Genomic DNA, 22,742 nt, shown 5'->3' with positions numbered 1-22,742 from the left:
TGCAGACCTGGTTCCTCCGTGTGACGTTTTGGGCAAACCAGTTTGATGAAGGTTTAAAACAAACATTGGACCCTTTATTTGCAGATGCAAAGGGGCTAACACCTGTTTCAGGTGTGGGCTGTAGTTGGAAATTTTGATACGTGTGTCAATATGGCGGCAAAAGGGCCAACCTCAGACTCAGAAGGTGCACGCGAGTTATCTGCCATACTGGATATGCCAAGATGCCTGTTTTATGCCTCAACACCTCTCGGCCGAATAAATCAGTTCACAGGAGTTAGTAGGCCTTTTTAAAATTATAGTTTGATTATATTTGTGTCTTTGATGTTCCACAAATGCATTCTGAAATGTAAAAAGCAACGACAGATCCTCAGAGCAAATCACAGTGCTGCCGAGAAATAAATTCTCCCAAGCTCAGCAGTGCCACCAGCAGGTATCTCAGTGCTATTGCCACGGTCTGTTCAAATGAAAGACTTATTCTCACTTGGACTTGAAGATATTAACTTTCTTGTTGCCACGGAGATGATCAAGTACAGTTTCCCATTCTCCGCTGCTGGGAACAACCCAGCAGTCCAAAGATGTGCGGGTTAGGTTGATTGGCCAGGTTAAAAATTGCCCCTTAGAGTCCTGAGATGTGTAGGTTAGAGGGATTAGCGGGTAAATATGTGGGGTTAGGGCCTGGGTGGGATTGTGGTCAGTGCAGACTCAATGGGCTGAATGGCCTCCTTCTGCACTGTAGGGTTTCTATGATTTCTATGAAATCATATGGGCATTGAAAAATAAATATCAACACTTTATAGTTTATTCGTTGGAAAAATGTTGGAGTTATAGAATCCCGACAGTGCAGAAGGAGGCCATTCTGCCCATCGAGTCTGAACCGACCACAATCCCACCCAAGGCCTTAACCCATAACCGCAAATATTTACCCTGCTAATCCCCCTGACACTTGGGGCAATTTAGCATGGTCAATCAATCTAACCCGCACATCTTTGGGCTGTGGGAGGAAAGCAGAGCATCCAGAGGAAACCCACGCAGACACGGGGAGAATGTGCAGACTTCACACAGACAATCACCCAAGGCCGGAACTGAACCCGGACCCCCGCCGCTGTGAGGCAGCAGTGCTAACCACTGTGCCACCCTTGGAAAAGAAAAGGATATTTAATGGATGTGGGGAGCCATCCAATCAGGTGATGGAGTCTGCTCGCATTCTGATTGGCACAGGAAGACGCGGTGCCGTGATTGGGCGGAGCAAGTCATGAGGTGAAGCCTCAGAAAAGCCTCATTTGGCAACCGTGCTCTGACACGTTTTCTGAGCTCGGTGTTTCAGAGAACCTCTCAGTCCTTGCTTGAAATCCTTCCCAACACCGACTGGACTGCAATGGTCTCACACATCGGGTGGGGTGGGGCAACTCTCCCCATAATTAAAGTCACCAGCACAGCCCAGGAGAGACTGAAGAACTACTTGACAGGCTTCCCTTTTCAGCAACTAATTTTCAAAAAATAGGCCTGGTGTTATTTTTTTTAAAAATGGGAACACTTTGAGACAAAAGTACTCGCCACCCTCCCGGACTTTTCGTTGCTCTTTAATTTTTTTGTAAGGTTCGCCTTCACGGTTGAAAGCATTAATGAAAACCAGCTGTTGACGCTGCTGAGTTTGTGGAGTTTTTATTCCCAACACCGCCACCATCTGGTCCTTCATGGCACTGCGACCCACGCTCACCAACACAGAATTCCCAATGCCCTTTACAGCACCTTCAATGCTAGTCTTTCCAATGCACTTTTCAACTGGCATCACTGATGATGTGTGTTCTGCGACTGTGTAATCAATTTTATACAATTACTTGCACGTCTATTAGGAGTGTGGACTCACCAAAGAGCTCTGAGGTGCACTGCTATAAGAAAAGATGATTTACCAATGCCACTTTCGGTCTACAACAGTAACTCCATATGAGGCAGCTCAGCGGTTAACCTGTCCACTAGTGCACAATTCCATGATGATGGCATTTAAATGAGAGCACGGATTTACACTGAACTTTGCCATTAAGTGCTGAATTCCGATCGTACAGTTAACGCGGTACCATATAACCAACTAAACTAAATTTGGACCTTTTTTCAATGGTGTACACTTAAGGTGGAGTAGACTGTACTTCATTTGCTAGTTTGCTGGTATTTGTTTCAGGCAGTGAATTGGTCACCCAAATGTTCCCCACAGGCCAGCCAGGCCGCCATTACCTAAATGAGCAGCTGGACCCAAGAAGCTGTTGTGATGAGCCGGAGGTCCGAACGGATTGCCAGTTGGATGTGTGGTGCCTAAAAACAGACAGAGCAGTTAATTTCCCTCAAAGTGATGAGGAAGTCATTCATACTAAATCTTTCAAAGCGATCTGCGGAATTCGGTGTTTGATTTGCGAAGCTACTTTATGAGGTGAAGCACTTTTTAATTAGCTGCCTCTCGATGGTGTCGTGGGGAACACAGCAACACATAAATTAACTCCAGACTGGCTGAGTTAGCTTTTCATTTTTAAGATCTTTTCATTCCAGCGATCGATTGCAGGTTGGCAGAGAATATCACCTCCCACAAGGAAATGTTAGTTGCATGTATAATATATTTAGTTTAAAAGAACCTTTGGTGATTAAACATAGAAACATAAAAAACAGAAGCAGGAATAGGCCCTGCGAGCCTGCTCCACCGTTCATTATGATCATGGCTGATCATCAAATTCAATATCCTGATCCTGCCTACCCCACCCCCCGGAGAGCAACACACTTCGAAGAGAGAGACGGAGAAAAAGACTGAGTGAAGCACAAATAAATGGGGGGAACCAAAGGAAGCAGAAATAGAAATAAAGAGATACAAAAACAGATGGAGAAACGGAGTCACCAATGGAGAAAGAAGGGGAGGAGACAGGCAGCGACAAAGAAAAATGGGAGACATCGATCGTGAGTGAAAGAAAGATAGTGAGACAGAGTAAGAGGGATAGGAATAGGTGAAGGAGTAAGTCAAAGAATAGAGAAAGCGAAACTAACAGAAATAGGAAGGAGTCGACAAACAGGAAGAGAAAAACAGAATATCAGAAATAGTGCGGATAGAGAAAGGGCAAGAGAAAGACAAAAGAAGCAGAGAGGAGAAATAAAGGGAAACTGGGAAAGAGGGTCAGGGTGTATCTGAAAATTAGGGGCAGGGTGTCTGTGAGGGGAGGGGCCGGGTGTATATGAGGGGAGGGGGCTGGGTGTATATGAGGGGAGGGGGCAGGGTGTATATGAGGGGAGGGGGCAGGGTGTATATGCGGGGAGGGGGCAGGGTGTATATGAGGGGAGGGGGCAGGGCGTTTATAAGGGGTGGGGGCGTGGAGAAATATGGGGAGCATGAGGACAGGCAGTGCTGGTGAGCAGGTTAGGGAGAGAGGTAAGATGATACATGGGCCTAAATGTTACCACTTTAGAAAGTTTCATTGCTTTAAAAGTGCGATACAAGTACAATTGGTGATGTGAAATTGGTAATATTGTTGTGGGGCGAACCATTGAAAAGTGGAGCTGAATAGAGTGGGAATTTGAATGTGAAATGCTGCTTAGCATTTGAGGATTTGGGAATTGCTGGTTACCCGGGTATGTAACGTATGGGGCTGGCCCTACTCTGATTAGATGAAGTAAACCGCTTTGTTAGCAAACTAAATTGTTGTATGATGTTGCTTCTGCCCGGAGATGAATGGTTGTATTTATAAGATTTGAAATTTGAAATGTGTGAGAGAGACAATTCAGTGCAAGCACAGCAGGGCCGTATCATTCCAGTGGGGGGGGGGGGGGGGGGGGGGGAGTGCAGCGTTCCGGGGGGAGTGCAGCGTTCCGGTGGGCTACATTCCGTACTGGGAGACTGAAACACAGTGATTTGTTCAGTTTGTTATCAGGATGTTTCTGCCGAGAGCCTAATTTGAATCCAGATTTATCCCAAAGGGGAACATGATGGAAATCAAATCGTCTTCATTGACTGTGGGAGTTCACACCGCATTAAGGAGCTGGGGAAAAATGCCTTCCTTTTTGGTTCTGGGGAACTGCAAACATTGACATTTCATCACGGGGATCATCACCTGAACTTACTTTCTTCAGTTCATGGAGGGATGAATAAAGGGTGAGTACACTGGATCATATCACGGTCCAGTGGCGCAGTGAGCAGAGTTCCTGCTATTCAGCCAGGAGCTCCGGGTCCGAGTCCCACCCCAGGACTTGATGGCCAAGGAAGGTGCATTCAAAATGTGGGTTTTAAAAAATCCTGTAAGTCCTTCCAACTCACACCAATGGCAGGTGGCAAGAAAGGGAGAAAGTCCCGCCCAACCACGTGATGGAAAGAAAGTGGAAGCCTCAACCTGTCAGCCACTGGGGTTAATGCTGGGGAGGCGGGTGAGGACTTTAAGTGGGCATTAACTGCCTCCTCAGGGCTTCAACACGTGGCGAGGAGAAGGATGAGCATGGGAGGGTGTAATTAAAACGTGTCAAGTTTACCCCAGCAGTTTCCACTGCGGACTTAGACATAGAAACTTGTAATAAAAATAGAAACTTGTAGTGAAAAATGTGACAGTTTGTGCATCGTATCCTTCACAGGTGCACAGAAAAGCCATGAAAGTTACAGAAAAGAAAAGGGAATTGGCTGGAGGCCTGTGACTAGTGGTGTTCCGCAGGGCTCTGTATTGGGACCTCTGCTGTTTGTGATTTATATAAACGATCTGGAAGAACGTGTAACTGGGGTGATCAGTAAGTTTGCGGACGACACAAAATTGGCAGGACTTGCAGATAGTGAGGAACATTGTCAGAAGCTACAGAAGGATATAGATAGGCTGGAAATTTGGGCAAAGAAATGGCAGATGGAGTTCAATCCTGATAAATGCAAAGTGATGCATTTTGGTAGAAATAATGTAGGGAGGAGCTGTACGATAAATGGCAGAACCATAAAGGGTGTCGATACGCAGAGGGACCTGGGTGTGCAAGTCCACAGATCCTTGAAAGTGGCGTCACAGGTGGAGAAGGTGGTGAAGAAGGCATATGGCATGCTTGCCTTTATAGGACGGGGCATAGAGTATAAAAGTTGGGGTCTGATGTTGCAGATGTATAGAACGTTAGTTCGGCCGCATTTGGAATACTGCGTCCAGTTCTGGTCGCCACACTACCAGAAGGACGTGGAGGCTTTGGAGAGAGTACAGAGGAGGTTTACCAGGATGTTGCCTGGTATGGAGGGGCTTAGTTATGAGGAGAGATTGGGTAAACTGGGGTTGTTCTCTGGAAAGACGGAGGATGAGGGGAGACTTGATAGAGGTGTATAAAATTATGAAAGGCATAGATAGGGTGAACGGTGGGAAGCTTTTCCCCAGGTCGGTGGTGACGTTCACGAGGGGTCATAGGTTCAAGGTGAAGGGGGGGAGGTTTAACACAGATATCAGAAGGACATATTTTACACAGAGGGTGGTGGGGGCCTGGAATGCGCTGCCAGGCAAGGTGGTGGAGGCGGACACACTGGGAACGTTTAAGACTTATCTAGACAGCCATATGAACGGAGTGGGAATGGAGGGATACAAAATAATGGTCTAGTTTGGACCAGGGAGCGGCGCAGGCTAGGAGGGCCGAAGGGCCTGTTCCTGTGCTGTATTGTTCTTTGTTCTTTGTAGTCCGGATTAAAAGTACTATCTGGATTCTATTCCTTCCTAATCAAAGATAACAGAGAGAGCTTGCCTTTCTATAGCATCTTTCACAACCTCAGGACATCTCGAAGCACTTTGCAATCAGGGAATATTCCTGAAGTGCGATCGCTGCCGTGACATATTAGAAAGATTTCTCTTGAGGAACCTAAAGTTATCCTGAACTCCATTCCTAATTTATAATTCCACATTCTGACCATTAACACAGGCTTTGCTGAAAGTGTGCGGTTTTAAGCATAATTTATTTAAGGAAATGTAGGGAACGCTTGTAAAGGTGGCCTCCCTTCTTATCTGCAAAGACTGACTAAATCTGCGCCTTCTCTGAACAGCAGCCGGTTATGTTCTGGGTAAATGTTGGTCAGAACACAACCCAAAGCATTTCCACACTGAATGTGAAGACTGCCATCTAGTGGATTCAGATATTTGTGCAGATGACAACAGAAAATGTTGGCAGCACGGGAAAACTGCTGGTGGGTTTGTCCCGTTTGGCAGCGTGGATAAAAGACAATCCTTCTCTCCCAAGGGGAATGACCAAGACTATCGCGTTCTATTCCTTACCAGCTGTGGAGAAGAGGGTTGCGGGACGGGCCAGCTCATGGGGATGGTGGATAGCTCCAAACATGCTGGGGCCTGGTGGCCTGCTCAGGAATTCCGGTTTCAAGCCAAAGTCTAGCTTGTGCGGATCGGACTGCATCTGTTGCTGCAAGAGGCAACAAAAAAAGCACCATGAAAGCCTGTTCATTTTATGTTTCACCACACCTCGTACAGTTTCCCCATTTTTAAATTCCGGGGCCTCTCATTAAAACTGGCAATGACCAACTGAAAGGTCAACTCGAATTTCTCTCTCTGCTGGTGCTGCTGGAGTTGCTCATTGTTTCCAGCATGTTCTGCTTTTATTTACGAAAGAATGTTGGGCAGGGATTTCCAGCCCTTCCCGCTGGCAGGATCTTCCAGTCCCGCCGAGGGACTGGATCGAGATTGTCCAAACTAATTTTATCTGGGTTCATTATGACTTTATACCCATTATATTGGGCTGGATTGGTTCCTGGAGATGAAATAATGCAGCATTTGTTGGAATACAGTGGTGAGTAACAGAAGATTCAGGGAACAGTGTGGAAAAAAAAAAATTTGCAATGTGCTGAGATGCCACAGCTTACATCCTGGAATGTGGGCAGCACAGTGGTTAGCACTGCTGCCTCACAGCGCCAGGGACCCAGGTTCGATTCCTGGCATGGGTCACTGTCTGTGCGGAGTCTGCATGTTCTCCCCATGTCTGCGTGGGTTTCCCCCCACACTCCAAAGATGTGCAGGTTAGGTGGATTGGCCATGCTAAAATTGCCCCTTAGTGTCACGGGGACTAGCTCGGGTAAATGCATGGGGTTATGGGGATCGGGCTTGGGTGGGATTATGGTCAGTGCAGACTCGATGGGCTGAATGGCCTCCTTCTGCACGGGATGCTATGATTTGGATTCTATGAGTGCTACCACCACTGAATGCCATTCACCACCAAATGAGTTGCAGAACCAGTCCGGGAAAGTGGTAATAAACTTTGCAGAGAACTGGCAAACACAATAACAGGGAAATTTAACAGGGTAGCAATTCGTTACAACAAGGTACCAAGCAGGGAAACAACTGTGAGAAGTTTAGACTGCAGTTGATTTGATAAGTTGCTTGACTTGCCTGGCTTATATCATCTAAACCTTTTGATTAGGCGGTCTTCATAATGTAATGCTTGCATGGTTCATAGGTTGCCCATTGTAGCTTCCTCCCCAACAGCAATCGTGAACACATGAACAGTTAAAGCTTTCAGGAGTGCGCATGCAACATTCATGGAATCCTGAACAGAGACTGACCTTGACTTTCTGCTGGTGGTGATATATCTGCCATGCTATGTGGACATGCATGGCACACCATTTGCCAGGCTTCTGTCGAATACAAAAAGTTAAAGATCATATCTACAATATTCATCGCAAGAGACCACATGCAATTCATAACCAGTGCTAACTTTAGCTTGGGCCTGCAAATTGAGGCCTGCACTCTTAGGTCTTGTATCCAACTCCGTTGGCCTTATTTCCACTAAGCTGAACACCCAATTTTCCCTGCACCCCTATTCTCCATATTAGCCAATATTGTTCATTGTTCTCTCTCTTCAGCTCTTGCTTCTCTCTCCTTTAACATCTGGCGCCATCATCCCGGATTTCAAATAAATCCTTCAACTCCACCATCCTTGTAAACTACCACCCCATTTCCAACTTCACTTTCTTCTCCAAACTCCTTGAACATGTTGGGGCCTCCAAATCCATGCCCACTGTCCCGTTAACTTTATGTTTGAATCGCTCCAATTGTTGCATTGATATGCCTTTAAGGGATAGCAGCATGACATCCCTAGAAGGGAAGTGTGTCATGTGATCCAGTCTTAGTTTCACTTTTGCTTTTTAGCAGAGCTCACACACACAGCTCTGCTGCTGATGTCTTCGAGCTTGCTATCCATGTATTACTGTTCCCATGAGCCTAGTCTAAATAAATGAACACACACTCCTTTATAAGCAATTGGTGCCTTTATATCAGAATAACACCACATGATCCTTAGCAGTGATGAAGCAGTGTGGCAAAAAGTTGAAGTACAAGCACAGCATGGTGAACAGCCTTAGATTATGCTACATGGCATGACATTCTGGTCAGACCGCATTGCAGTCGCTTCGGAGTGTTGAAACCGCAGTATGGTGACTGCACAGAAAAGCCTTCGAGACACAGTGCCGAGTCCTTTCAGGTGAATAGGGTTGCATGATGAGAGGACCAGTACAGGGGTAGTTCAGTCAGGAAAGGGGAATGACCAGGAAGTGGGCTGGAATGAAGTTCCGACCCATTCTTGGTCCAAAACTGCATCTGACCTCTTCCATATCTATGACGCTGACGTCATCGTCAGCTACTTTATCGAGTACCTCCTTATTCGACAATTGCGCACGGCATCAAGTACAATTGTTGCGCACATGCTCAGTGATATTTTCAGTTGATTTGGTGTGTCTAAAGAAATCATTATGGATAATGGTGCCTAATTGATTGGCAAGCCATTTCAGATTATGTGCGAGAAGTGAAATATCGATCATTCCACTTCTCCTTCTCCTCATTATCCTAGATCTAATGGTCTAGCTGAATGAATGATTCACACGGTGAAATTGCCAATTCTCAAACGGAGACAGACAATGCAATGTCACACTGCAATGCTACATCTGAGAGTGGCACTTTTAAGTGCAACTATCAAAGCTCATGTTTGGCAGACTAGTGCACATCAATTTATCCTACTCCTATCCATTCTACTCTCTCAAAAACTAGAGAGAAACGTTGAGAACTGCAAGAGAAAATGCCCAAAGTGCACGATAAAAATGCAGGTACAGAATTACCAAGTTTACAATTGGGACAACAAATTCACATCCAAGATCGCACAGAAGGGACACATCACCCAGTCAAGGTGACAAAGATTTGTTCAGAACCAAGGTCCTTTGAAATCATTACACAAATGTATAAGTGAGGCATAACTAAGACAAATCAGATCCATTCCAGCTCCTTAACCACTGTATAGTCCAATGCATCGAGGACAGGATCCGAAATGCAATCAGCAACAACTTCCAAGAATGACAATTCTAAAATCACTGTGAACCTTTAAAGAAATCTCCAGACTAGGGTAACCTTAAAAGGTTTGGCTGTGCCAGCAGATTACCTCTACGCTTTAGAGACTCATAACTTCATCCTATAGAAACACTTATGCATTGGTAACTAAACATGAACATGTATGTTACATCGTGGGCCGAAGGGCCTGTTCTGTGCTGTACTGTTCTATGTATTGTAAATAGTAAAACTTTTTTGGACAAGGGGAAGAGTATTTTTTAAAAAGGGGGATGTTGCAATGTGCCTTTAAGAGGTAGCAGCATGACATCAATAGAAAGGAAGAATGTTATGTGATCTAATTTTTGTTTCACTTTTCCCTCAATGCTTATTTCTTCTAATGTACCTGGTTTAAATAAATGAACCTACGACGTGTACATAATCCCAAATGAACAATTGATGCCTCGATACCATTATAACTACAGCTCCTGCACAGTACTGACATGGCTTTATCAAAGTCACAAATGATATCCTATTGAGGCAAACACAAACTATTCATCCTGTCGTTTGCAACCTTTGACACATTTGGCAACAGGATCCTCCTCACTGTTGTTCAGCTGGGTTTGACCGCACTCACCAGTTCCATTCTGATCTATCTAATCATAGCCAGAGGATCAATAGCTTCTCTTCCTGCTTCTGTGCCATTACTCTGGTGTTAAGATTTTGTATTAAAATACAAAATACTATTCATAGAGTCATAGAGGTTTACAGCATGGAAACAGGCCCTTTGGCCCAACTTGTCCATGCCGCCCTTTTTTAAAAAAAACCCGAAGCTAATCCCAATTGCCCGCATTTGGCCCATATCCCTCTATACCCATCGTACCCATGTAACTATCTAAATGCTTTTTAAAAGATAAAAGTGTACCCGCCTCTACTACTACCTCTGGCAGCTTGTTCCAGACACTCACCACCCTCTGTGTGAAAAAAATTGTCCCTCTGGACACTTTTGTATCTCTCCCCTCTCACCTTAAACCTATGCCCTCTAGTTTTAGACTCCCCTACCTTTGGGATAAGATATTGACTATCTATCTTGTCTATGCCCCTCATTATTTTATACACCTCTATTAAGGTCATCCCTCAGCCTCCTACGCTCCAGAGAAAAAAGTCCCAGTCTATTCAGCCTCTCCTTATAACTCAATCCATCAAGTCCCAGTAGCATCCTAGTAAATCTTTTCTGCATTCTTTCTAGTTTAATAATATCCTTTCTAGTTTAATAATATCCTTTCTATAATAGGGTGACCAGAATTGCACACAGTATTCCAAGTGTGGCCTTACCAATGTCTTGTACAACTTCAACAAAACATTCCAACTCCTGTATTCAATGTTCTGACCGATGAAACCAAGTATGCTGAATGCCTTCTTCACCACTCTGTCCACTTTCAAGGAGCTATGAACATGTACCCCTAGATCTCTTTGTTCTGTAAATCTCCCCATCGCCCTACCATTAACTGAGTTAGTCCTGCCCTGGTTCAATCTACCAAAATGGAAACATTCAGATCTCTAAGAGTTAATAATCCTGAAACATTGAATGGTTCGGTTGTTAAACAGACCATATTAGTGGGATTCTATCAGGACCTACAAATATTGCGCCCTGTTCAAGTATCTTTTTTCAACACAAATTCGTTTACCCTCTCCAATTTCCACCGATTTCTTCAAAGGCTGCCTATTCCTTGCCGAGGTTTCATCCAAGGTGGCACAGTGGTTAGCACTGCTGCCTCACAGCGCCAGGTTCGATTCCCAGCTTAGGTCACTGTCTGTGTGGAGTTTGCACGTTCTCCCCGTGTTTGCGTGGGTTTCTTCCGGGTGCTCCGGTTTCCTCCCACAGTCCGGAAGACGTGCTGGTTAGGTGCATTGGTCCGAACAGGCGCCGGAGTGTGGCGACCAGGGGAACTTCACAGTAACTTCATTGCAGTGTTAATGTAAGCCTTACTTGTGACTAATAAATAAACTTTAAGTACTGCAATCCACGTTTAAAGCCTTGACAGGGAGCGCTTTAGGTTATTTCACAGATTCTGTGGGGTTTTCCATCCGGAATGTGTAGGGAGAAGCACAACCAAACACTTGCGTATTCATCGGATAGCCACGCATGTGTTCTTCAGCATGAGCTTGGCGGCAGGGTCAATATTACCTCTCCTTAGAGTTCAAATATAATGTCCCGGTTGAAACCAGCCAACCCAGTGCCCAATATTGCCTAATTTCAAGGTGAACACTGCTTTGCGTGTGGAGCCTGCTGCTGACTCTTCCTCCCATATCTGCCCTGCCACTTGGCAACAAAGACACAGGACTAAGTTACGCAGCCTGTCCAAACGTTTGAAAACGATCTTGCTCGAGAGGACTTTGACGCTTTAATAAGATATAATTTCTTAATCATTCACTTATCTTTCCATACCAGAGGGAGCACACAGACAGATTATAATTTCAGAGGAATAATTCTTACCCTCAGCATCGGCCTGAATGGATCTGTCAACTGCGAATAAAGAATGACAGCTTGGTTACACGCCTGTCAGTCAAAGCACGACAATAATTGCAATTTCTATTGCCTCGTTAGTCGGTAATTTAAAATGTTAACATTTTACTTTCAGATGAAACATTAGTAGCAAAAATAATCAGCAAAATTTTATACATTTGTCTGACCTTCTGTTCCTTGTTAATAATCTATGGAATAGAGAAGGCTTCAGGCTTATGACCAGAGAATCAGATTTCTTTTGAACACAGAAAATAATTCTTAAAAGTGTGACCCCCATCCTTTGCGATTAATTCCTTTGAGCATTTGGATCTGATTAAATAGGATGACCGAGTTCTTTTAACCATTACTCTTTCAACCTTTTTCACTTTGGCACAGTCAGGAGTAATGCCAACTTCTGGCGAACACACCACCGCCAGACGACATACGTTTTAAAATCATGCGCACAGATCCAGTACTTGTCCCTCGAGTTGATCAACATACGTTTAAATTTCCATCATTATAAGTGTCAAATTTGACAGCCAAATGGAAATCTGAGTGAAGGACAGGTCCCAGTGTGGGCGGCACGGTGGCACAGTGGTTAGCACTGCTGCTTCACAGCGACAGAGACCCGGGTTCGATTCCCGGCTTGGGTTACTGTCTGCGTGGAGTCTGCACAGTGTTCTTCCCGTGTCTGCGTGGGTTTCCTCCGGGCGCTCCGGTTTCCTCCCACAGTCTGAAAGACATGCTGGTTAGGTGCATTGATTCGAACAGGCGCTGGACTGTGGCGACTAGGAGAATTTCACAGTAACTTTATTGCGGTGTTAATGTAAGCCTTACTTGTGACTAATAAATAAATAAACTTTAGTGTCGGGGCGAAGTGCTGAGGAAAAGCTGGAGAATTTTCGGCTACTCCCCACAACAATGAGGCCTCACTGGGTTGTGCAGAGCAAGTGAACACAATGGAGGGGGAAAAGTTAGAACATTACTGCATGGTAAGTAGTAACTGCAGGAATAGGGATGCAACGATTCAAACAAAAGTCAGTTTCAGAGCGGATATCATCGAATCATAAAATAGAATCACAGAATCCCTGCAGTGCAGAAGGAGGCCATTCGGCCATCGAGTCTGCACTGACCACAATCCCACCCAGGCCCTATTCCTGTAACCCCACATAGTTACCCTGTTAATCCCCTGACACTAAGGTCAATTTAACATGGCCAATTAACCTAACCTACACATCTTTGGACTGTGGGAGGAAACCTACACAGACATAGGGAGAACGTGCAGACTCCGCACAGACAGTGACCCAAGCCAGGAATCGAACCTGGGTCCCTGGTGCTGTGAGGCAGCAGTGCTAACCACTGTACCACCAGGCCATCCAAGGACACCTCCACCAAACAGAGTTGCCGATCAGGAAACTCTTCAGAGCTCTGCAGTCCTGCCATCTCCAGTCATGAACAGTGGTGGACAATTCAACAACTGACAGAAGGCAGAGCCTCCAAAAATATCCCCATCTTCAACAATGGGCAGCCCAGCATATCAGCATAAAAAACAGCACCTTCAGCCAGAATTACCAAATGGATGGTCCTCTTCCTGAGGTCCCCAACATCACGGATGCCTGCCTCCTACTCACTCCAAATGATATTAAGAATAGGCTGAAGTCACTGGATACAGAAAAAGTTATGGGCCCTGACCAGATCCCAGCCACAGTACTGAAGACTTGCGCTCCAGAACTAGCAAAACTGTAGAACACGGGCATCTACTTCACCTTTAGGCAGAATAACAGTGAAGTTAAGACACAAGATGTCGGGCTGCATTTCGTGTCCTTCTGGGTGGGTTTCTGGCAGAGAGGAATGTAAAATAGGGAGGGTCCATTTTACCACCAACCCCCATAATACGGGAGGGGGGGAATCAACAGCCGAGCTGTAAATCTAAATAAGTAATCAAGGTTCAATTAGGTTTGTTGCTAATTCAATTGACTCTTGATAATATGCTGCCCACACCATAGAACATTTTGCGTGGACAGCCAGGCACTAGTGGGCTGCCAAATTTTTCAAATAGGACATTCAAAGGATGGGAAAGAAGAGAGTGTTTGATCTTCGGGGGCTGCCCTTTGTGGGGCAGGGTGGGGGTGTTGTGGGGAGCGACCCCTTTAAGGTGGAATCCCCCATTTCGCCTTTCCTCCTTAAGCTTTAATCTCAACCCCCTCTCCCCCACCGCCAATCTGATCATCCTTCCTGTCCCAGACTTTGGAATTGCCCGCTTCAGGGATCCATTATTCACCTTCCTGTTGCAGTCAGGACAGTAGCCTTGGCCCTGCCGGGATTGATGGAGCTGCCAGGGGGCAGGACTTCCTCCCCAGCGAGGGGCAGAAGTCCCACCTGATCCTTCTTATGACCACCCACAGCATTTATGGCTGTGGGGCAGGTAGTGTGGTGTCGGCTCCATGCTGGCTTGCTCCCGGGGCCACCCACCCAGCTCCTACCCCATCACCCCACCATATTATTCAGCCCATAACACTGATTGCATTCTGCAGAATTTTACAATGTGATCATTACAATGTATGCGTGCCCATTCTTAATCAGTAATACTGGAGATTGGGGACACCTAACATATGGATACTGCTGCCAATACGAGACACCCACCTTTTCAATTGTCTCAATATTTATATTGTTCCTCTGCCTCTATATAAAAAAGGAACTCACAGCACAGAAGAACGCCATTCCACCTATCATGGCACTGCCAATACTAACTCTTTAACCCCAATTTTTGAGCTTTTTGCTCACATCATTTACATTTTTGCTTTTCCAACACTTATAAAATCATAGAATTTTACAGCACAAAAGGAGTCCATTTGGCCCATTGTACCTGTGCTGGCTTTTTGACAGAACTGTATCAGGACATAAGAACTAGGAGCAGGAGAAGGTCATCTAGCCCCTCGAGCCTGCTCCGCCATTCAATAAGATCATGGCTGATCTTTTCGTGGATTCACCGAATTCGCTTTTGAAAGGTACTGTCTTTCAGGCAGTGCTTTCCAGACTGTAATAAATAATTATGTAATTATCCCATACCCTTTTGAAAACCGTCAGCATTTTTGCGAACGGCCTAAAATTCCTTAAATATTTGCTGCACTTCTGAACTTTGTACCCACGTCTCCCAAAGGCAGGATGTGGGGGGGGGGGGGGGGGGGGGGGGGGGGTAATAAATGACTACAATAAACACTCGTGTAAATATTTCCACCCCCAACACATACAGCTTCCTGGTTTAATTGTGCAATTAAAGCCTATTTTAACACATGGCATGGCAATATGGCAGACATGAGAGAGTAGTGGGTTATCCGAGGTTACTGTACCAATTAAAAAAAGGATTACAAAAAGGCAGCTTTTGTAGAAATCAAGACATTTACCCTGGGGTCCTTCTGCAGCAGGGTATGGGGGACAGCCCCGGGCCTTCCTGCCACATCAATAGGATTGGAGGTCTGCGGAGGAAGATAGAAAAGCCAGTTAATGTGGAAAGATAAACCATTCCTGACAGTTGTGTGGAGCAGGTGAAATGTTTAATTTAAGCCAGTAACTGTCGGAGAGCGAAGGGGCCGTTTTCTGAGTCAGAAACAGCAGCTGGTGATTTTTATTACACTTTCCTCACCTCTTCTTTTGTTCGCTATTTACAGCTCTGTTATGAGAAGCAATATCATTCTGCTCTTGATGTGAATCATGTTACACCAATCATACTTCTGCGTGTCAATCACTGGTCACTTCCTTGGGTCGCTCTCCTTTCGAATCTCCCCCTCCCAAGCCGACTTCCATCTGCCTCTGTCCCAGAATAAAACTCTCCCAATTCACTTACAACCGCACTTACAGAATCCCAAGTGTCTGACCTTTGGTCCTCCGTTCAGCACATTTCTACAGCTGCCGATCTGCTTGCCCTCACCCTCACCCTCTCCCCTGCCGTTGATGCTCTGCCCACCCGCCAAGCAAAACACATTACTCACTCTCACTCTGGCCATTCCTCCAGTACAGTCCTCATCTCCACCCCTTTGAGTCCAAAGGACACAGACTTGAACAGAAGTGTTTAGCAATTCAATACCTGGCTGGACCACGTAAAACACAATTGGGTCCCGCTCCTGTCTGCTAAAACTGCTTAGTATTCCAGGATCATCTTAAAATACCAAGCAAACCCCTGGCTTCTTTTCTCCACTATAAACTGTCTTCTTAAATCCCCTTTTTCTCATTTACTCCACGTTCACCTCCAACAAGTGTGAGGAACTCATGAACTCCTTTGCCACTAAGATTGAGACCATCAGATCAGCCTCCCCTGCCACTTCTCTCCCTTCTCCTACTCCAGCAGCCCAGACTTCCCCGGTGACGCTGAACCCCCACCTTTCTCTAGTCTCTCTCTCCAGTCTTTCTTCATTTTCTCTCTGAGCTCGTCCTGCCCTTGACATCCTATCCTACTCCCTCAACCCTATCCCAATAAATTGCGGACAAATCCTCTTCCTACCCCCCCCCCCCCCCCCAGACTGTTAACAGTTCTGTCTCCTCACGTTGCATGCCCTCTTTCAAATCTGTCAACACATTCTCTTCAACTAAAACCCTCAATTCCTCAAATGGAAAATGGCTGGCGATGCAGACAGCCTCCTGGCAGCTGAGTGTGAGTGTGTGCGTGTGGCAGTGCAGGAGGACCAGCACTCTATTCAATGGGGACCTTCTCAGCTCCTCTGTTGCTGAAACCCTCATCCATCTCTTCGTTACCCTTAGATTTGACTATTAATCCCCTACTTTCTACCCTCCATAACTGGAGGAATCAAAACACTGCTGTGTCCTGATGTGCACAAAGTTCCTTTCACCTATTCTTGTGCTCACTGATCTAACAACCCAGCTCCCGATTAAACAACGTCTTGATTTTAAAATACTCATTATTGTTCTCAAATACCCCTCACATGGTTTCCAATTCTGGCCTCTTGAGCATCACAGATTTGAATTGCTCCACCTCTGGTGGCAGTGCCTTCCGCTGCCAAGGGCCTAAGTTCTGGAATTCCCTCCCTAAACCTCTCGACCTTGCTTTGTTTCTTTAAGACATGCCTTGCAACCTAACACTTTGACCAACCTTTTGGTCATCTACCTTATGATATTGGATGTGACTCTTGTCAACATTTCTTCGATAACACTCCCATGAAGGGCCTTGGGATGTTTTACTGTGTGAAAGACACCAGATAACTACAAATTATTATTGTTTAAACTCCTGTTATCTTAATAGGCAGATTATTACTTCAGCAAGTTTTAGAGGAGAATAAATGAAGGCGAGAGATAGTAGTACAGAGAACAGTGATATTTCCTCTTTGAGACACCAAGCAATAAAATCAGCTCAGGTACAACACGAAGCTCTGTCTATGCTGCCCCAACAATGCATCTCAATCCTAAGTTCCTCCAAACTGATTGCAAGGCTGTAACGTTTTACTGTTCATACACTGCAGATGCCCTGGCTGGAGATCATGTCCATATTATTTGGCACTAATTAGATCATTAACATTCTGCTTCGACCTTATCTCAACATGGATAAATTTCAGTTTCGGAGCATTTTTTGAGAACAAACTAATTTCACCTTTGGTGCTGAGGCAAGATATGCTCCAACGGGATAGTAACCTGTGTTGCCATGGGGATTGGGGGGGGGGGTGGGGGGAAGCAGGGTTACATTGTCATAGAGTGGTGGGAGGGGGTGGCAGGTGGTCTCCCTCTTCACTGAGAGATCAGGGGGCCTGTGCAATGACGCCCCAAGCAGTCAGCTTATGCACCCCCTCCCAACTGGTGAGAAGCACACTTCTGTCCACAAAAGTGAAAGAGTTTTTCAAACTCGCCCAAAAAAACAGGTCTGAAACTCTCCCGTTTCCTCATTCATTTGGCACTTTTTTTCCGTATGATTGTGCCCTTCGAATTTTTTGGAAAAATTCCACCCAATGTATCTGACCTCACTCAGTTTAAAGTTAGAACATAACTGGCAGTCATAAATTGCTGGAATTCAATTACTGTAGGCCTCAAGTTACTTGAAAGAGGTGACAGGGCTGGGACTATTTTGCTGGTTTAGGCCTGTAACATTAATCTGTGGAACATCTCAAAATCCACCTTCTAAAAGCAGCTGATTTACTTTAACCTGGTTTGGAGGACTGCTTGGAAAGGTTAAACACAGTAAGAGTTTTAACAACACCAGGTTAAAGTCAGCTTACTTTAACCTGGTTTGGAGGACTGCTTGGAAAGGTTAAACACAGTAAGAGTTTTAACAACACCAGGTTAAAGTCCAACAGGTTTATTTTGTAGCAAAAAGGTTAAAGCCAGGACTAGCAATCAGGTGCCAGTTGCATGTTAGAATCAACTAATCAGGGAATAAGCGTTTTTTTTAAATGGGTAGATCAGAACAAATTAGGGATTAATTATAATAAATTTGATGATGATCAAAAAATACTTGCAGTGGTGACTGAAAATGACCATAAGATACTCTTAAAGGACGTGTGCACAGAGTAAGAGTTTTAATATTTCATGGTTAGATATTTTTGCAATACGACACGGTGGCACAGTGGTTAGCACTGCTGCCTCACAGCGTCAGAGACCCGGGTTCAATTCCCGGCTTGAGTCACTGTCTGTGCAGAGTCTGCACGTTCTCCCCGTGTCCACGTGGGTTTCCCCCGGGTGTTCCGGGTTTCCTCCCACAGCCCAAAAGACATGCTGGTTAGGTGCACTGGCCGTGCTAAATTCTCCCTCAGTGTATCCGAACAGGTGTGGCGACGAGGGGATTTTCACACTAACTTCATTGCAGTGTTAATGTAAGCCTGCTTGTGACTAATAAACAAATTTCACTTTTCTTTAATGTCTCTGTTATCCTTACTCAGCAACTTTTGTGGGTTACTCTCCTCTCTATGACGACAGGCAACATTGCTCCATGAACAACCACAGCTGACTGTAGGGCAATGCCTGCCTATTTCTGCTTCATTCCGAGTTCTGTGTCATTTGCTTCAAAATACTTCAATGTGAACCCAAAAGTGCCTTGGAAAGACCCGTGGCATTTCCAGATGCAAGTAGCAACACCTTTCTGTGATAAAATAAATCAGTTTCTCCACATATTCTTTGTCTAAATGAGGTTTCATCAGATGTGCAGCAAAAAAAAAATTGTATTCTGTTTCTTTGCGGGTAGCTCACGTTGAAACAAATCATCTTCTTAACTGGATGTGACTGTTACAATTTGGGCCTTTCCACAACACACTTTACTCAGTAAAAAAGGTCATTTCCATAAGCAGACCTGTGTCTCCGACGAGGTGAGTTCTGTAATCTGTTTCCTGATGTGAATGGAACATGACACAGGGTGAACAATTACTCTTTTTACCCTGACATGACGCACTGGAAGTCATGAAAGCAATGTACCGCATTCCTCCCTCCGTCTGTTTCAACAGATGGAAGATACTGGAGTCTGAATAAAGCTAATAATCACACTTATTCACAAGCAGCTTAATTACATAACAGACACACGGAGCAAAAAACAAGCAGCTTCATACTTCATACGTGACTTAAGCTGTTTCCAATCAGTAAAGGGTGGAAAATATTTAGAAGACTACTCCAAAAACTTTTTGAATTTAGTCTCTCTCAGGGCAGCACGGTGGCACAGTGGTTAACACTGCTGCCTCACAGTGTCAGGGACTGGGGTTCAATCCCGGCCTCTGGTGTCTATGCGGAGTCTGCATATTCTCCCCATGTCTACGTGGGTTTCCTCCGGGTGCTCCGGTTTCCTCCCACACTCCAAAGACATGCGGGTTAGGTGGATTGGCCATGCTAAATTGTCCCTTAGTGTCAGGGGGACTAATAGGGTAAATACGTGGGGTTACGGGGATGAGGCCTGGGTGGGATTGTTGTCAATGCAGGCTTGATGGGCCGACTGGCCTCCTTCTGCACTGTAGGGGTTCTATGATTCTATTTCAATCCGTGCAACACCCTTTCCCTGCTTTACTGTGCAAGTAGTCAGAAAAGAACTGATGCAGACTCAATGGGAAAATGGACTCCTTCTAAGTTGGGCTTTAATTCTCTGAAGCAAGGGATATTTCCTCCAACTCCTTATACTTTTTTCTCGGATTCCAAAGGTAGATTTATTCTGATGGTCAAACAAATTGCTCACGATGGTCATACAATTACAAAGGCGACAATTTAAGATAAATTTAAGATAGCAACAGCTTGTGTTTCCATGTCTTTGAGGCTAGTGCACACATGTCAATGTTTCAAAGACGTGAGGCAATTTTTGTTACCATGAACGTCGGAATAAGAGCGGCGACTCCACTGGGAGGATCTGACAGGGGATTATCTTCATCTCTGAATAGGTTTGCGTATTGGTTTTCCCCTCCCAGTGCCACGGCATGAAGAACCCTGTCTCAAATCCCAGCTAACTGAAGTTAATTTTAAACTCACATTATTTAATCAAAGCAAACATCAGAAAGTGATCCACCAGATAAACCTCTCCGTGTGAAGCATGAGGAGCTCAATGTCGATTGGAGTGACAACAACGTGACAAAAATAGCAACAGTTTTTCTCCTTCGCAAACCTGGGAGAGCATTCGGCAAACATCTTTCCCTGCTGGGTTGTCTGAAGAATTTACTTTTAGCCACAGGTCTGATTCGCCATCATTCCAAACAGGTGATGGAAATCCCCTTTCCCTTCGATCAAGGTTTGGAGGGTCAAGATAACCTTAAATCAGATTCTAACTGACAGAAGTTCCCAGCATAGACCTGCGACCATTAGTGACATTTCAAAAAATAGGAGTGAAAAATTGGGTAGAGGGATTTCCGGGTTACCTTAGGCTGAAATGCGCCTTGCAGAGAGCCAAAAGGACCTGTAGGTGGAATCATGGGAGGAATTCCAGACATGGACGGAGGATATGAATGAAACAACTGCAGAAAGAAAAGGAGGAATGTTTCAGGTTTGCTGATTACAATGATAAAGTGAAGAAAAACAAGCAATGCATTTCAGCAGCCCTCCTGTTACATCTTGTGCAATTTAAAATTAGGTTAGAAGGGTAGCTCTGGAACAGGATTTGGTTTCACCAGCATTTTCAATCCAACAGATTCATTTCCAGGCTCGCAGGAATGTTGAAACAAGAAACGGCCACATCCCCTGAAGGCTCAAATTCAAATTCAGCACCACCAAAACTCACAAGCTCCTCTACTGGCCTACTTATTTTTCTGCTGCTACAACATGGGCAAAAACTTGATGATCTGTCACTGCATTTCTCTCCTGTTGCTAATGGCAGTTAAAATGGCAGCGTGATAAGAGCAAACACAAGAAAACATTCCAAACTTGAAAAGGGTTCTGTGTTTATCAAAGCTCTCACAACACCCTCCTCTGCCAACCAAGTTCTTCACATGGAAACCTTGGCATAGGTTCTTCAAGGGAATTAATACGCTTTTTATGTGAATAGAGTCCCATTTCAACAGTGCTCCACACATACAAATTCAAGCCGAACGGGCCAGATCTAAATGGAATCTGCAAAGGAAACTCGACTAGCTCCGTCCAACTAGATACTCCCTCAAAATTGACATGCTTTAATTTTATATACACTGTCTTCTATCCTCCGCCAACTGGAAGATTACCATTACGCTGGACAAAAATTTCTCCAGGATCATTAAAACTAAATTACGGCAATGCCAATGTTCTTTCTCAAGCCTGTGTCTGCATAAGCGAATGGGCCAACCCTGTAAATCTGCAGTCATGTTGTTGAGTCACGCCATTATTAATGCATTCCAATTCTTTTGGAGGAAGATGCATTGCAAAATTGAGTGGCTATTAATCTCTTGCTCATTTTTTGCCCTTTCAAACTTATTTCCTTTAAATTTATAACATCCTCCAAAAACAAAGTGGAAATTGTCCAGTTGGCAGAGTGCAAGTATTTTTTTAACCAATTATAAGTTATCAAGAACAATCCTTATTGTTGGTCAGGAACCTCCCTGTACTAACTGACAAGGAAGGCTGCCTCACACCAACCTAATGATAGATCAAGTACCACAGTCATTAAGACTCCTTTACAGCCCCCTGATAGCTTATGATGGCCAGAAATTATTAAGCCTTGCAACCAAGCTTAATCGTCAGCACATGTTTTGGGATTCCCCTGATACAGGAGAACAGCCTTGAGGAATCTGTAGCCCGGTGTGTACAGTTTACAGAATACTGGTGTAACCATTTCCTGTCAGAAGCAAAGAAGCAATACACAAGCATTACCAGCGACCAATAGCTGTAATGAGAAGTGCAAGAACCTGTGATTTTTTTTTGGTGCCTTGATTTTACGATGTGGACCACACCTAAAAAGAATCACTTCTACACATCAAGAGCATGGACATTATGCTGAGAGTAGGGACTACATAATGGTGACTGACTTCAGTCTTAATAAATCAGACATGAATTGCATTTGCACGGGCAATGAGATGACTTGCTCCAAGGGTTCTGTGAAAACGACTTTTCTGTGGGAAGGCAATAGATTTACAAAAAGAGATGGATGACAGCTCTTCCCATAGATTGACGTGCTTCCTCCGCAAGGAAACACCAGTCTCCACGCAATGTTTTTCCCCCCTCACAGAGGACAATGGAGATTGCCCATTTGTGAAGCATTTTGTGGGTTTAATAAATACAATGAGGTGAGCTGCAAGGGAATTTATCCAGAACCGTCATGCCACAAAATGGCTCTTTTCAAAAAATTTCCTTCCCCACCTGAGGGGAAGCTATTCAGTTTTGCTTCTTTCGTTATCTAGTGCAGCTACCAACCAATCAGGTCTGACAGTTGGGCAATGAACATAAGGCACATAAACAGAACAGGTTCAGCCAGCGATTGGGCCATAAATCTTAGTCCAGTGGTGAGGTTCACATGGCAAATTAATGTCCTGTACACTTCAACCGCTTGGAAGCTTGAGGCAAACATGTCTCAGATAATCGAC

General features: G+C 44.8%; 1 protein-coding gene across 13 annotated transcripts in view; it reads right to left on the bottom strand.

Moving 5' to 3' along the window:
* The window catches only part of auts2a (activator of transcription and developmental regulator AUTS2 a), a 1,221,519-nt gene that overhangs the window by 28,872 nt on the left and 1,169,905 nt on the right, over window positions 1-22,742 (bottom strand). For all 13 annotated transcript variants that reach the window (XM_078224989.1, XM_078224996.1, XM_078224993.1 and 10 more), the window contains 6 exons: window positions 20,613-20,708; window positions 15,195-15,266; window positions 11,782-11,811; window positions 7,535-7,606; window positions 6,240-6,381; window positions 2,230-2,307 (listed from right to left, as the gene is read on the bottom strand). In XM_078224989.1, coding sequence (XP_078081115.1) covers window positions 2,230-2,307; window positions 6,240-6,381; window positions 7,535-7,606; window positions 11,782-11,811; window positions 15,195-15,266; window positions 20,613-20,708 — 490 coding nt within the window. The remainder of the gene's footprint in view (window positions 1-2,229; window positions 2,308-6,239; window positions 6,382-7,534; window positions 7,607-11,781; window positions 11,812-15,194; window positions 15,267-20,612; window positions 20,709-22,742) is intronic.

This window comes from Mustelus asterias, chromosome 12 (assembly GCF_964213995.1).
Source record: "Mustelus asterias chromosome 12, sMusAst1.hap1.1, whole genome shotgun sequence".
Lineage (NCBI taxonomy): Eukaryota > Metazoa > Chordata > Chondrichthyes > Carcharhiniformes > Triakidae > Mustelus > Mustelus asterias.
Note: the sequence above shows the minus strand (reverse complement) of the source record. Positions and strands in the feature narration are given on the sequence as shown.